The sequence below is a fragment of the Odontesthes bonariensis genome, chromosome 3 (assembly GCF_027942865.1).
Source record: "Odontesthes bonariensis isolate fOdoBon6 chromosome 3, fOdoBon6.hap1, whole genome shotgun sequence".
NCBI lineage: Eukaryota > Metazoa > Chordata > Actinopteri > Atheriniformes > Atherinopsidae > Odontesthes > Odontesthes bonariensis.
The window spans coordinates 20,398,002-20,413,607 of NC_134508.1; the positions used below are offsets into that span (position 1 = coordinate 20,398,002).

The following is a 15,606-nucleotide window of genomic DNA, read 5'->3' on the forward strand; positions in this document are numbered from 1 at the left end:
AGAACTGTATTGTACTCCAGCTTTTAGATCAAGGGATAGATGAGAGTCTATCCCTGACTGACCCTGACTGATTTGATCAACGTCTGCAAAAAAGAGACAGACAAAAAATTAATTCATTTTACCCCATTCATAATAGATCAGTTACTCTGGAGAGTTGATGCCATGGCCCATTTTTTGATCAAATTTCATTATTGATGTTATTGTCATGAAATGAGCCCCTTTATTTAACACATTTTTGAATGTTTCATATGACATGCTGAAAACTGAGTGACAAATATCCGATAACACAAGAAACCTAGAACTCAAAAAACAAAGTGTATATTTTGTGTTTCTGTTAGATTCAATGTTACAGCATATCTGCTTACAACAAAAGAATATTTCTTCCATATGCTCTGGAAATGTTACTGCTCAGTCTTGCTTGATGTTGCAATGGACTTGTAAGGCTTTCTGCAAAATCCGTGTATTGCTTTTGATGCTGTGGTCTTAAAACACATTATTTGTATGTGAACAACAGAATGCACGTATACTTACATCCACGATGAAGAAGTCTAACCAGCACCAGGCATTCGTGAAGTACTTGACGAAGCCATAAGCCACCCATTTTAGCAACATCTCCAGGATGAAGATATAGGTGAAAACCCGATCCGCATACTCCAGAATGATTTTGACAGTCTTCCTCTGTTCAATGTAAACATCCTCAAAGGCCTAAAGAGTAGTGAAGAGGCATGAAACATACAGGGGACAGTAATTAAACTATGATATATGCCTCACTACACTTAATTCTTTACTTGCATAAAACTTATGAAAATTGTGTTGAATCTATAGCAACCAAGAAAGCAAGAAATGAATTTTTGAAAGAAAGGTGCCACACTTTTGGATCTCCTCCTATATCCCATTTACTTGTGTTGAATTATGCAAAGTGGCTAGTATGCCTGTTTATCTTTGAAAATGTGTTCTGTACATAGTTAAAGAAGAAGTAGTTGATGGCAGAAAAAAGACGACTGACAGCTCCCTCCATATCCTCCATATCCATTCTTCAGCACATAAGTGTTTACATTTGGCCACAGGCCTTTTCTCTATAGAAAGCTGCAAACCTAAGCTGGATTTCCTCTGGTTGAAAGGTTGGTGCATTACAGCACTTTGCTGTCCATTAGCAACAATAATATCAAGCGCAGCTGCAGAATAACTGCAGAAGATGCTGTTGCCTGCCCACTTCCTTAGAAAAAGTTTACCTTCACTAAATGAATGTCCGCCTGCATCTTTTTACATTTTTTTACATTTTCTCTTTATGTATTTTACCGACTGCTGCTAACATGATTTTGCTTACAAAGGTCATAATGGTGTAAACCCAAGTCTGCTTTGATGAGCTTCATTATAATAATGAGTGAATGAAACAGGCACTCTTGTGTGTGTGTGTGTGTGTGTGTGTGTGTGTGTCTGTGTGTGAGTTTCTGTTTTCTTGTGCGTTTACCAGGGCTCCACTACTGAGCAGGATCATAAAGATGATGAGGGTTTCAAACCAGGTGTGTTCTACGATCAGGTAGCAGGTCTTCCTCAGAAACCACCAGTGTTTTCCCCAGCCGTGAGTGATGGGGACATCACAGCACTTGTATTTGGCTATACATTCTGCATGACAAATAAAAGCATTACTGCTGAAGCAGATGTATTGTGACTCGCAGCAAAGACACGATATAGGATATACCATGTTGGTAGTAGCTGACATCTGCTCATCTTCTCAGTTCTTACAGTATTAACTACAAAGTAAGATAATTGTCACCATGTACCATCAGTCCAGCAGGCATCTGGGTCAAGGTATTCCTCCACAACTTCAACCACTGCCACTTCCTCCACATCAGGCTTGATGTCAATTGTGCTGCCCTCAGACGAACTGGTGTCATCCAGCTAGGACAAAAAGGACCACAATCAACCTCTGAATTGCTCTTTGGATGTTAGATGCTGAAGGCATACAGTATAGTATGTATGCGGCACACAGCCATTACTCTAATGCCCCTGTGGGTTTAAATGCATGCCATGATTTAGTGCAAGAGGTATACATGTTGCAGCCATGTATAATAGCTGTTTTTCCTTCCGCCAAGATGTTTTCTGCAGCGTTATTAAGAAAGTACCATGAAAAGAATAACAGTAAATCTGACCAGTAATTGATTACACTGTTAATGATGGCCATTGCTATCCTATAGATTCCTCAGTCATAAAGGATTCTTCTATTTCTTATGAGAGAGTGAACTATGGTAAAGTATGGTTAAAACAACTTAGATCAATTGCTTCACTTGATATTCAGTTGATTAATTATAATGATGGATAACGTTTATCCAAAAGGACAAAGTGTCATTTTCAAGTTGTTTGACTCCACCAAGGTATACACCCAACACTAAACCAGAAAACTAAGAAAGAGTCACGTGAAAAATGAATTTATGTCAACTGCAGCCCAATCCAAAGCCCAGTTCTACAGCGTAAACATCTATACCTAATTTCCATCAGCGCTACAATAAGTTGTATCAAGAATGAAGGCTCTTGCTCTTGAATCTTAACGCCACAGCTTAGTGAAGCTCAGCTTTATAAATAAATCATATCATATTTAGACAGGAACAAAGCAGATGCAGGAGAAACTATTGAAAAACCAGCATGACAGAAACCTTATTCTGGTAAAGTATGCCCACACAGGCAAGAGAACGATATTGCACTATATGAAATCAAACCGTCACAAAAGGAACGCATTCTTCATCTTACTATCTTTTCTTAAACAGCCAGTTGGATCCCTGTTTTTCTGACTGGTTGTTAGCAGCTCTCTGTGCATTTTCTCCCTGCAGTGTGCCCTCTGGTTGGATGTGGTGCAGAGAAGGTGGTTGTGTGGTCGGTTGAGGGAGCCCTATGGAATTTGAACCTGGTGCAGATACAGTAGTGATGCAGCTGTTTTATTCTCTGTCTGCTTACAACAAACGAGGTCAAGGTGACCTGCGTATCGTACGTCTTTACAAGCTTAGGATCTGGCTTGTCCTTCTCCTACATTGATAATGAACAGTAGACAACGTTTCTCTTTCTGTCGCTTTGTCGGACTCGTCTCTGTCCGCTTACTGTCTTTGTCTGCATGCTCAGCACTCAGCATCCGTGTTACAGTGCTCCTGTCTAAATGGATGTTCTGAAATGTCAGGTAAGCTAAATGTTTTCTATGTGGCAGCTTAGACTAGTTTTGTTTCCCTTATATCATTTGATGATGTCAAGTTTTTGATAAGCATGTACTGTATGTACTGAAAATAACTTAATTTGTAATTAAGTTAATAAACACAGACATTACCACAGCAATGCCTGAATTGGCCCCAGGTTTTCAAAGTAAAAGCGCAACATTGTTCCTCTCTGGTGGGCTACACTTCACTCAAACGATCAGCAAAGCACAGCACTGATGCCATTCTGACACTCTCAGAAATCCTTTCTACTCACATCTTTACTGTTTTCCACATCCGATTCACTGCTGAAGTCCTCTGTATTAAGGTTTTCAAAGTCCGACTCGCCAACAGCAATAGGAACACACACAGTGAGGTTGGGGTTGTGGATGAAGGACATGTAGTCCTCATCAATCATGTACTTTCCCACACTGCTTCCAATGCCGCTGGTGGTGCCGTTGCCATTTTTAGGATAGTCCAGCTCACGGTTGATGTCCACTGTGTGGTTTGCAATGCAGTTGAGCTTCTTCTCATACATTTCATCCAGAGGCTTCTGTTCATCCTCTATTGGCTGCTAGTCGGAGTGGCAAAATAGGATGAAGAAAGACTCAATTAGAAAACATGAATACCATCATCGAGCTGTCTGACAGACACACATTCATCTGACAACAGTCAAGTCAAACAATCATGAGCTACTCATTTATATATGTATAATATCATGAGGTACCTTTTTGAGCACTGTGGCTATAAAGAGCCGGGAGTTGACCTTAAACCACGCAATCCCTATCTTAATGCGTGCAACAGCAAGCTGGAGGTTGTTGGGCTCACCATCATCATCTGTGGCAGCAAGGTTGTCTGCACTGAATGAGCTCAGCAGCAGGGCCAGGAACAAGTTCAGAACCTCAAGAAAAAACATCACAAAATCTGAAACCCTTGCACCCACAATTCATCGAAGCTACTATATCTTTGTAGCATGTACACTATATAATATGTATCATTTCTTACCACAAGGTTTCCAATGACCATGACCATCATGAAGACAATTAGGCACATACCCTGCCCCGCCACCTCCATACAGTCCCACATGGTTTCAATCCACTCCCCGCACAACACTCTGAACACAATCAGGAAGGAGTGAAAGAAGTCGTGCATGTGCCAGCGTGGCAGCTCACAGTCTAGTGCAATCTTACACACGCAGTCCTTGTAGCTTTTGCCAAACAGCTGCATGCCCACCACGGCAAAGATGAATACAATGATGGCCAACACCAGGGTCAAGTTACCCAGAGCTCCTACTGAGTTGCCAATGATCTTGATCAGCATGTTGAGGGTGGGCCATGATTTGGCGAGTTTGAACACTCTTAACTACAAGGAAAACAGAAAACACGACGATTTTCGATTTTGCATTTAAAAAACATTGTAATAATGGTTTATTATTTACAAAACTGCATCAAGGCTTAAACTCAGCTAAACTGGGTGAAATAAATTTGATTACGACTGACACGTTCATCTCATATGAATAATATATGCTGAGACATTGCCAGCACATGTCTCTTCCTCTTTTCCTCTTTTGCCTCTTTTCCACTCACCAATCGGAAAGACCTGAGAACTGAAAGACCCTCCACATCAGCCAATCCCAGCTCAACCAAACTCAGGGTCACAATGAAACCATCAAAGCAGTTCCAGCCTTCTTGGAAGTAGTAGTAGGGATCCATGGCAACCAGCTTGGCAAACATCTCCCCAGCAAAGATGCCGGTGAAAACCTGTAGATACATGCAGAATAAAACAAAGTTTAAAATGGGTCTAGACTGCAGTCACTTGATCATTTTTGATTTACAAAATCAAATGAAGCTAATGTAAACTAATGGGATTTTACAGGGATTTGGTGGGACTACCGGTGACTCCATTTAGTTCTGTAAAAAGGCTTTCTTTTGTTTGTTTTTTTCATTATTGCCCGATACAGAACTTAAGTTGCTCAACAGGTCAGGGCATCTTCTGTCATGCTTTTCTTTTCATGATTTACCTAATCTTTTCAGTGGGTGCCAGGTCTTCACTGCAGACAGGTCAGTTTAGCACATAGACGCTATCATTAGAGAGTAATTCTGTTGTGATACGTGCAAAATGTGGTTTGGTGTTGTCTTGCTGAAATAAGAAAGACCTTTTCCTAATGGCAGAAAATGCTCCTTATCATTCCCCATCAATAGTGTCTTCAAAGATGTACAAGTTCTTCATGCCTTGTGCACCCCCATCTGATAATTGATAAAACTTCTTATCTCGTGTACCGAGATTTATCTGGATTCTCTGAAAGTTTATGCCAGGATTGTTTTTTTCCACTGAAAAAAAAAAGTTTTCTAAAATCATTGCAATTGCTGCCCATGAAGCCTTTTACAGAATAGTGAACCGCTCCCCATCTTTACTGTAAAATACTTAGCCTCTCTGGCGGGCTCTTTTCAAACATGACAGTTAACCTAATTAGTTGTGAGCAGCTCCACCATTTTTTCTTTTCTGTTTGATTTTTGCTGTCTTTTGTTGCTCCTGTCCCAGCTTTCTGAAATAGTGATGCTGGTATCAAATAAAAAAAAATATATACAGTATTTTAAGAGTTACAAAACTTCCACTGATATGCCATCTTTGTACTATTTTCAATTTACTATAAAGTGCTTTGTATTTCTGAGCCTTTTCCCTACCATTAACCAAACAGCTAATCAAGTGTTCAGTCAGTGCTGCAGAGGACACCCAATGATTCACACTGCACCATCCAACATTCTACGTAGACTGAGTTAAATTCCTGTTTCACTCTGGACGGCATAACAGTGCCAATGACCTCATTTCCTGTCTTAGTGCTGACACAGAGCCAATCGCACTGCACTCAGACAGCTGTGCTACAATGATATTTGAAAGCAAGGTCAGAGCACTGACAAATTAAAAATGTCTGCTACAGATGAGATTCATATATACCCTGCCAACGCATTCCTGAACAGCCCCATACATGTCTGTGTATGGAGGTATACCTATACTGTAAGTGAGAAAGACTTTGACAGGTCAATCAGACAGTTCAGCAAAGTTTTGGGAATCGGGATGCAATAGACAAAGGATAAGTGATCTAAGTGGAAGTGATGAGAGACAGGGGAGCAGGATAGATGGCGACATTAAAATGCAAATAAATCTTTAATGAGACCCCATCTGATAACTGTATATGGTCAGCGCGTGAGCTCTTAAGTGCACGTATTAAATGATGCATTGATGAATTGCTTTAAGGTTACGTTAGCAAAATCTGCAATGCCTCTGTTACTCCTGGGGGGATAATGGGGTTCATGCAGGAACAAAAAATACAAAAGTAAACAGTAGTAGCGCATGAAAGCCAAAAAAGGGTATAACAGTTTCTCACCAGGTTGCCAACAGACAGGACGCCTTCAAATTCCTCTGTCATGGGGTAGTGCTCCATAGCCATGAAAAGGGTGTTGAGCACAATGCAGATGGTGATGGCCAGGTCAACAAATGGGTCCATGACAATCAAGTAGACTATGTGCTTGATCTTGAGCCACAGGGGGAAGCACTCCCAGATGAGGAATATGTTAGCAAACTTGTACCAGCAGGGAGGACACTTCCTCTGAGACTCTTCCAACTCTACAAAAGACATGAAAAAGACAAAAGAGTGACGTTTAACCCTAACTATAAATAAAGATATAGAGCAAACATGGTTGTAATAATTTTTCAGTTATGTGTAAATAAAATCCAAACTCATACAGCATTTGCGAGACAGCACTAGCCCACAAGCTATTCCCACTATATTTAATGTACACATTTATAGAGATACTGTTCATTGAACATTTAATGGCCAAGGATTATACCATTTTCACAAGGGAAAGGGAAAACATGTGAACAAGACGTACCCTCTAACAGTGTGTTAGTGACCACGCTCATCTGACTATTAGCACGGTCCTTTCCTTTGAAGGAGGAGTTGAGCTGATCCACAGATACCATGAGAGAGCCGGAGTGTTTCTTCTTAATCTCCACGTCTGTGGTCTGTCCTCAAAGAAACATAAGATGTCACTCTGAGATACTAGGGAACAGATCCTCAAACGCACTTTAAAACGAATGCTCCAAAAAAATCTTAAATCCATTTTCTGCTCGGAAAACAAAATAAATGACTGACACATTCCTTTACACTAAATCTGCAAATTACACTGAACACTTCTAATAGATCATCTAATTTGCTCACTTGAAGCATTTCCTGCAATATATCGTATACCGTATAACAAATTCATCCAGTAAATTCTCTTAATTTAACAGAAGAGAGAACTAGGTATCTTTATGTGAAACAAACTATCATCAGAAAAACATCTTTATTCATAATATCTCCTAAAACTAAATTCATTAAAATAGCAGTATTTATTTGAGAATTTACAAAACAATTTCTAAATCCTTCAACATGTACTGTGGAAAACCATCGCAAGATTAAACTGCATGCAGAGGCATGCATGTCATGTCAACATAGGGAAATTTGAGGCATCATCTGCTGCTACACCATGCTATATTTAGGGAGAGGCGAAAAGGCAAAAGCAGATCAACTGGTTGAGAATAAAAGAGAGGTCTACCATGCTAGATAGAATTGTGAGAAATTTTGTTACAGGAAAAAAAAGGTCCAGGTTTGTTTTTGCACCATCCAGGGTTAAGAGCAGAGGGTAAATAAAGACAGGAAGGAGAACAACAGCAGCAGAAAGAGAGTGTAGATGAAGGAAAGAAAAAGAAAGAAAAAGAAATGCGAAGCTGTAAATTGGGATAGAAAACAGAATCAGTCCAGATGTCGAAGTAAAAGTAAAGGTACGCAGGTTTTAAACTGTTTAAATAGTTTGGTTTCTATATGAATGACAGTGAGGGTTTAGAGCAAAGTCTAGTGGCAACCAAGAGAGAATGATCTTCACAAAATAATCATTATGTTTGTAACAGTTATTTTGTGGATATTGTTCTAGATTGTTAGGGTCTTTTGGAGTTGTTAAAGATAGAAGAAGTGAGGGAAGAAGGTTATTAGATTATTATTAAGTGTATGTGGAAGTAAAGAGAAGTTTTCAAACAGAGTCTAGATATTCAGGGAAGTAAAAGAGAGTGACTGAGTTTAGAGAAAAGAGGAACAAGAGCCAAGGGGAAGAGGCTGTAAAGGAGGAGCTGCAGAGACCAGGGCCACCACCATCACTATCATGCCTAAACTGTATTGGTGTCCCATGGACGTCCTTACACTGTCATCAGTGGCTGCCTTATCTATTTTCACCTCAGGCAGAAGCCGTCTGCCGGGCCCAGGACCGATGAGAGACACTACGCCGTTGCAGTCCACTGTGCTGTTCCTCTTCCCTCCAGAGTGAGGTGCCAGCGGATGAATCCGTGATGAGCCTTGACTGTAGCCACTGTAGCTGTTTCGACGATAAGGTATAAACAGGGAGCCTCGGCGGTCTTCGCTCTCCTCCACTGTACTGTGCTCGTCGTCTGCAAACTCGTTCTCCGAGCCCATGTCTTTGGAGCGGCCTTTGAAGCTGAAGATGCTGCTGCGGCTGTTGTGGCGCGACATGAAGGGTGAGCCAGGGATGCTAAGCAGTGACTGAAGAAGGAGAAATATATGAGGAGAAAGAGAATTAAGGGTTTACCAAAAACAGCAGGAGTTAATCAGTTATGATAGCTGATAGAATCAATTGGTGGGATACATAAACCAAGAAGAGACAAAAGAAATTAGTAAAGAAAAAAGCAGTTTGGATAAAAGCCCAAACATAAAAACACAAGAATCAAAATACGCTGTCCTGCTTGTCCAGAAGTAAAATTTTATACCAGACAGTATATTTGGCTTTTTGGCTGTATACAGATACCAAGATTGCAACAATATTCCATAGGAATAAACTAATTGAACAGAAATTTTCATTTTTTTTTCAACATTCAAAACAACAAGCCTTTCATCACACATAGAGTCGATATACACCCCTGAGTGCAGAATGAGTCATCAGTATTTTTGGAACATTTTACAGGAAATCACCTAAAAATAAAACACCTACATATTTACTTTGTTCTTGTTATCGTTGATCGAGACACTGGTGTATAAGTTGAATATACTCACAGAATAGTGTGAATTTGAATATGATTGAATATTCTACTTAAATTCATGGAGACTTTAAGTAACCAATCATCTTATTGGAGCTGAAACTCATAAGGAAAGCCCAGTTGAATAAAATCTTTGAGAATAAGCAAACTACAACAGACTGATCAGAGAAGAGAGGGCAGTACAAGGCATCTCAAAATTAAGCTTGCTCTTTATTTGGAACAAACAACACAGTCAGCATCCTGACTGACATGGCCAGAAGAGCCTCAAGGTGGTTCTGTACATTGGAAAGCTGACTGTTTACCGATGACATTTATTCACAGAGAGACGCAAACAAGGACAGAATGAGTTAGAAAACCCAATCTGAGTGATGGAGATCAAAACACAAACTCTGGAGGAAGAAAGCAGAGTCCAGTTAACAAGAATAGCATGATCAACTGTGTGAACATCAACCAGGTACAATGAAGATTGTGGTGGAAGCCGGTGGTGGAATTCATGTGAGTACTGCGCATCATTGGAGGAGGATCCTCTCCTGTGATTACAGCGTTTGTGTCAGTGTAAACAGCATGATATGTTTGATGGTTAGTTTGAGTTCCACCCTCTCTTATGCAATGATTTACTGTATTTCTATCGGAAACACTCTGGTTAATAACAATATAAAATCATTTGAAAAAATAAAGGTATTTAAAGGCAGCTCTGGGGATCTGATACATCTCCCATCTTTTCTGCATTGTTTATTTCACAATTTGCTTGTGTTGTACCAACCATCCCAAGTCAGTCAAGTCAAAAAAGGAGGAATATGCAGGTGCAGCCCATATAACATAGTTACAACTAGCTTCATATGAATCAGCCACCAGAGTAAATGATTAAATGAGTAATAAGATCTTTAAAATGCCATATTTATTAGTGTAACATTCATGGAGGTAATTTCTTTCCACTAAGTGCATTTAGTTTTGATGACGATCTTTTCTTTCAATAATACTTCATCTGAAATCTGAATTGAAGAGGGCTGCAGTGAAGAAGGAAAGTTTCTGGGTCAGTTAAACACCTCGTCCAGGCAGTATGTAAGCGTACCCATTCAGTCAAATGACTGCAAGACTGGTGCAAGGAGTCAGATTCTTTGTAGCTTGAGCTTGTGATGTTTGGGACAAGCCCTCATTTCCTCAACAGCTATGAGCATATAGTTCCCTTGTCGAAATCTATCAAACACATCATCTTGCAGAAGCTGATGCAAGGAAATATATAGTTTTTCTACTAACTGTACCTGGTTCATGATAGACGTCTTTCTCCCAAGTCGACTTCCTGGGAAACGAATGGTGCTTCTCTTGCTGCCGTCATCTGACTCAGACTTAACTACCTTCTCACTGTCTCCTTTCTCTTTCTCCTGCTCTTTCTGGCGCCATTTCTTCTTGCGATTGCGGCGCTCTTTGGCACTCTTGGAGCTCAGCTTGGAGACCTCAGAGGAACTGCGAGACAAGTGTCCCCCTCCTTCATCCTCTAATGCAGCCTCTGACACTGAAGCTGCAGATGTTGCTATGGCAGCAGCCTGAGAGGAAAAAAACAATTACACATGATCAGTATAAGACATGTAAAACAGGTAAAGGAGTTTACGTATGAGAGAAAGACTGATACGGACCTGTGTCTCCTCCTGTTGCCTTTTGAGCTGTTCCAGCATAGCCTTGAATTCTGCCTCTTTTTGCTCCGCCTCCTCCATTGTGGCCTGGTTCTGTTCCTCATAAGCCATGGCCACCACAGCCAAGATGAGATTCACCAGGTAGAAGGAGCCCACAAAGATTACCAGCACAAAGAACACCATGTAGGTTTTCCCTGCAGCACGAAGAGTCTGTGATAAAAACACATAAAAAAAATATATAAGCTACCAGAAATTTGACATGCAAGGAAATCTTTTTTAAATCAATAGATTGTCCAACTGGCAAAATATAGGTGACATGCATCTTAAGATGCCGTTTATGGTCTAGGAGTTTTTTTAATCAGTACTTTCTCATTTTGTAGGAGGTACCACGTGTATGTGGTCAGTATTTCTAGTGCTTCAACATCCAATTGAAGGCTTTCTCCAGGAAAGCCTCCAGACACACACCACCCTTTTTAATGTGCGCACACACAGACACACACACACACACGTTTTGCATTACAGATATATTGAATGCACTTGTGTCTGAAAAAAGTAACAAAAAGTAAGAAGGCTAGGGTGAGAATGAAGAGGCTTAATGATGACTGACTGAAAGTTGATTTTAAAAAGCTTTTTATCATTCTTCAAATGTGACACATCCAACCCCCTTTATGGATCCTGATATTCTTAAGATATTTTCTAAGCTTGAAAGACAAAAAAAATCCTGTTGGCAAGTCGCACAATCCTAGCAACAGCCTTTCTGATCAGCTGTCCTCCCCACCCTTTTATTCAGAGGGCAAATTTAACTGAGGGGCTGCAGCTGAGAGGCACTTTTGCTGATTCATTCAGGTACAAAGATGATGAATTATTAGCACTACTTACAGAGTAGGTAGTTGTAGAGGACTGGGGAGGCTTTAATATAGGGATATACCATGGGTGAAAGAAGGTGCAATGACTGTAGCTTCTTCACAGGCCAATCTTGTCTCTGCTGGTTGTTTATATATCAATTAGACAAGGAGTGGAGAAATAAGAATTAGGGAAAAGACTGCTTTACCAGCATATAGAGATTTTCCCAGAAGTCTTGTGTCATGAGGCGAAAGAGGGTGAGGAAAGCCCATCCAAAGCTGTCAAAGCTGGTGTATCCATAGTTGGGGTTCCTTCCAGCTTTCATGCAAGTAAAGCCCTCTGGACATCGTCTGGAAGGAAAACACAGCAATACAAAAAACCCTTTAATATTATACTGAAACTAAACACAATTGGCATCATCAACTAAGATGAAACTATAAACTAAGATGGTTAACTATAAGTTAACCAGGAGAAGAGGTATTTCTTAGCGAGTGTTTTCATGTATACTGGTAGGAGTAGGATACTGAAATGATTAATTTATTATATATTATTGACCTTGTCAAGAGTAAGCAAGTCTTGCTCATGAATCATGGCTTTGTTACACAGCTTAGACTGTATTCAAGACTCAAAAATAATTTAATCTATTAATCATAACACATGATTTCTTGCATGTATAACAAAACATCAGACATTTTCCTTTCAGTTTCCTGTCTTTTTTTCAATATCTGAAAAATATTTGGCCTAAATATACGCCAGATTAAATGTAGGAACTTTAGGCGTGCCTAAGTGATTAAATGCTCATGGTCATCACTTGCTGACATGTTCCAGGCCTGGAATCACGATATAAGTACCCTATGGCACACAGGTTAAGTGCTTGGCTAGAAAAAGCATCTCCGTTTCATCAAGGATTTTAGGCACGTCTTTTTAAGTAATGATGCATATAGTTTCACTTTTAATAATTTGTCAACATTGCTGCTGAGAGGCTTGGTATTACCCAGCAGATATCACAAAACCCTGTCAAATAAGTTCGCACCTATTCTAAACAGCAGTGTTAAGGTCTGTACCAATGGAGGAAAGGAGGAAGGTCATTACTCATCAACTCGCAGAGTGCCATATTGGGAGAAAGTGAGCAAGAGACCACAATGAGCTGGCTGCATGCCAGTAAACAGTCATGTGGAGAGCAAAGATGCGGAGAAAGCTCATTTGCTCAAATATTATCTAAAACCACTGGCTGTAGCATTGTCTGACTACGGTTTAGCTTATTATCAGATTTAAAAAAAATTTTTTTTATTAATCTGCACTCAATGATTGGCAAAAGGGATCAAGAAGATCTTGCTCCAATATCTGTTTCTCAGGTGTTCATTGAGGTCCTGAAGGTTTGCAGAATAATGTACTTGTTTTGTGTTTGGACACACTTTAGCAGCAGAGGATTAGAAGACTTGAAAACTTCGCATAACTCAAATATAGCAGGCATTTGGTGAGATACTCACCCAGAGTCGGAACTATTTCCACATATAAGGGCATCTATCATCCCCGGGATGAAGTAGAAATTAGCTATGAAATACAAAAAAAAATAAAGAAACAAACAGGACAATTCTTAGCCAGCACCTGTTACTTGAATTAGTTAATGTTTTGTTAATATTTCATATTGGCAAGGTGGAAAGATTTAGCATTTTTCAAAAAAGTATTTCTATGTGCAAAGAATTAACAGATATGTCACATGCCATTAGTTTCATTAAATGCCAAAGGTTTCACTTACAGTCGTTCATAATATATCTGTCCCAGTCGAAACCCCTGGTTCCATTTTCCAGGTACTGGGCAGTCATATTGATTGGCCAGAATACACATTTATTCCGAAGGTTCCCCATGAAGAGCTGTAGTCCAATCAGAGCGAAGACGCTGAGACAGAAGACAGTTAAGATCATCACGTCCGACAGCTTCTTCACCGATTGGATTAGAGCGCCTACAATGGTCTTCAGACCTGCGAATTAACACACACATAGCACACACACGTGCATACAAATGTGCATGAATGCACATACATGGAAACAGACACACTCACATACACACGCACACAGGCATCCACATTCACACACATAGACACATACACAGATAAACACAAATAAAATGTCTGGCATCGTTTTGCCTGTGTAAGAGCTGGTTTTGGATTGATGGCGGAATTTCAGAATTGACTCAAATCACTCTTGAAAAAATGTCATACTTGTTGCGTGCTAAATATCTGCATTTGACTCAATGCTGTGCAAGCTCTTTCAAAAATATAAATGCTGTAGACATGTGAATAATGGCTTCAGCGTCATCCAATCATACATACTGATTAGTTTTACACCCTGATAGACATAAACCTGACTTTAAATCTTGCTTATCATATCATCATGTAGATGTAAACTTCAATATTATTTATTAGGAACATAACAAATTGCTACAGAGTGGCATGACAGCAGGGCATATAAAGGAGAGTTCATATTGGGGTGTGAAAGATATTTGGTGTTTTTTTTTCTGTGCTAATCTTTTGGCTGTTGACGTCCATTATTCCTTCCATGCTCACTCTGATAAGCTTAGTCCCACTATTGTTTTTAATAATGAATAGGGTAGAACTAAATTATGGCTGTACAGTTATAGATGCAGAAGCTGCATTTGAAATGCCACGAAAGCCTCCTATATCAACCAGTTTCTTTCATATTGTTTTCTGCCAATGTTGAAACAAGTTTGTTTTTTTTCACTTGAGAGATTTGTTGGTCTGTCTGTACTCTCGTTTGAAGCGGGTGGGGCTCAGTCGCCAAACTGTAATTTACATGCAGTACCCTCCCTGCACTGCAGTGGCCCCGATGTGCAAAACACAACAACAAAGTGAAAATCATGGGAGCATTTTGGATAAGTATTGTTTTGTCAAATGTCTTCATTGTATTTGGTAAATCTGCAAATCTGAATCTGAACCTTTTGATTGTTGATAGGTAGATTGCTCATTTGGCCAAACCATTGTCAGTCAAGTCTGATCAAGCCCCATCCACACGAAAAACAGCTAAATCTGGCAGAACTGTGCATACCTATAATTTTACTATAGCTATGAAATCATTCTAAGTAATTTAATCCGAGCTGTATCATGTTACTTTTCAGGTCCTTTATAAAAAGACAGAACTGTTCTTAGTCTGCTGTCTTCTCAGAATATTCAGTTTTGGTGAGCTTGATGTATTTCATGGTACTTTGAAGAAAATGTAACTGTCAAAAAGAGATATTTATGGCAAGAGGCAATAAAGTTGTGGTTATGTAGCATATGAAATATATTGTAGTAATCACTCACTGATTTTGAAATAGCGCATCAAGGTGAGTCACAGATACAGAAATTCAATTCAGTTTTTTTAAAGAACACCACAACAAATATTAAAGCCATATGGGATGTTTCCATCAGAAAGAGACATCTTCACTGGTATTTTACAGATTAACATAAAGTATATACGTGTAAATAAGCAGATCTAAAGAAATACAAATAATCTTTGAAAGCATTTTCCATTTAAGGAAAGCAGTCACCCCAACAGTTACATTTAGGATGTATAGGGAGAGGAGAAATTAAATCCTTTTTTACTATTTCTTTCACTTCTTCTGTCCATCTATGGAAACATCCCTGAACAACTTCTGCTGATAATTATGCTGCATCTCACAAATCAACACAGCATCACCACAAACAGCAAACAGTGGACGGAGCCAGGCTTAGCCGGGGAAGCAAGAAGTGAAGAAGAGAGAGAGAGAGAGAGGACATGCAAGGGAGATTTGGAGCCTGTGGGGGGTGGAGTTTGGAGTCAATGAGAGGTTGCATGCAGGTCATTTAAACGCCAAGGCTGAAGGAAAGGACTTTG

The 15,606-nt window shown here is 39.7% G+C and overlaps 1 protein-coding gene across 12 annotated transcripts in view; it reads right to left on the bottom strand.

Moving 5' to 3' along the window:
• The window catches only part of scn8ab (sodium channel, voltage gated, type VIII, alpha subunit b), a 48,513-nt gene that overhangs the window by 13,850 nt on the left and 19,057 nt on the right, over positions 1 to 15,606 (bottom strand). For 5 of the 12 annotated variants that reach the window (XM_075460883.1, XM_075460876.1, XM_075460878.1 and 2 more), the window contains 15 exons: positions 13,494 to 13,715; positions 13,225 to 13,288; positions 11,943 to 12,084; positions 10,895 to 11,101; positions 10,523 to 10,804; positions 8,413 to 8,769; positions 7,070 to 7,202; positions 6,565 to 6,803; positions 4,766 to 4,939; positions 4,185 to 4,541; positions 3,907 to 4,080; positions 3,457 to 3,753; positions 1,785 to 1,902; positions 1,472 to 1,626; positions 532 to 705 (listed from right to left, as the gene is read on the bottom strand). In XM_075460883.1, the coding sequence (XP_075316998.1) occupies positions 532 to 705; positions 1,472 to 1,626; positions 1,785 to 1,902; positions 3,457 to 3,753; positions 3,907 to 4,080; positions 4,185 to 4,541; positions 4,766 to 4,939; positions 6,565 to 6,803; positions 7,070 to 7,202; positions 8,413 to 8,769; positions 10,523 to 10,804; positions 10,895 to 11,101; positions 11,943 to 12,084; positions 13,225 to 13,288; positions 13,494 to 13,715 (3,095 nt within the window). The remainder of the gene's footprint in view (positions 1 to 531; positions 706 to 1,471; positions 1,627 to 1,784; positions 1,903 to 3,456; positions 3,754 to 3,906; positions 4,081 to 4,184; positions 4,542 to 4,765; positions 4,940 to 6,564; positions 6,804 to 7,069; positions 7,203 to 8,412; positions 8,770 to 10,522; positions 10,805 to 10,894; positions 11,102 to 11,942; positions 12,085 to 13,224; positions 13,289 to 13,493; positions 13,716 to 15,606) is intronic. The other 7 variants (XM_075460884.1, XM_075460881.1, XM_075460886.1 and 4 more) reach the window with 3 other exon arrangements.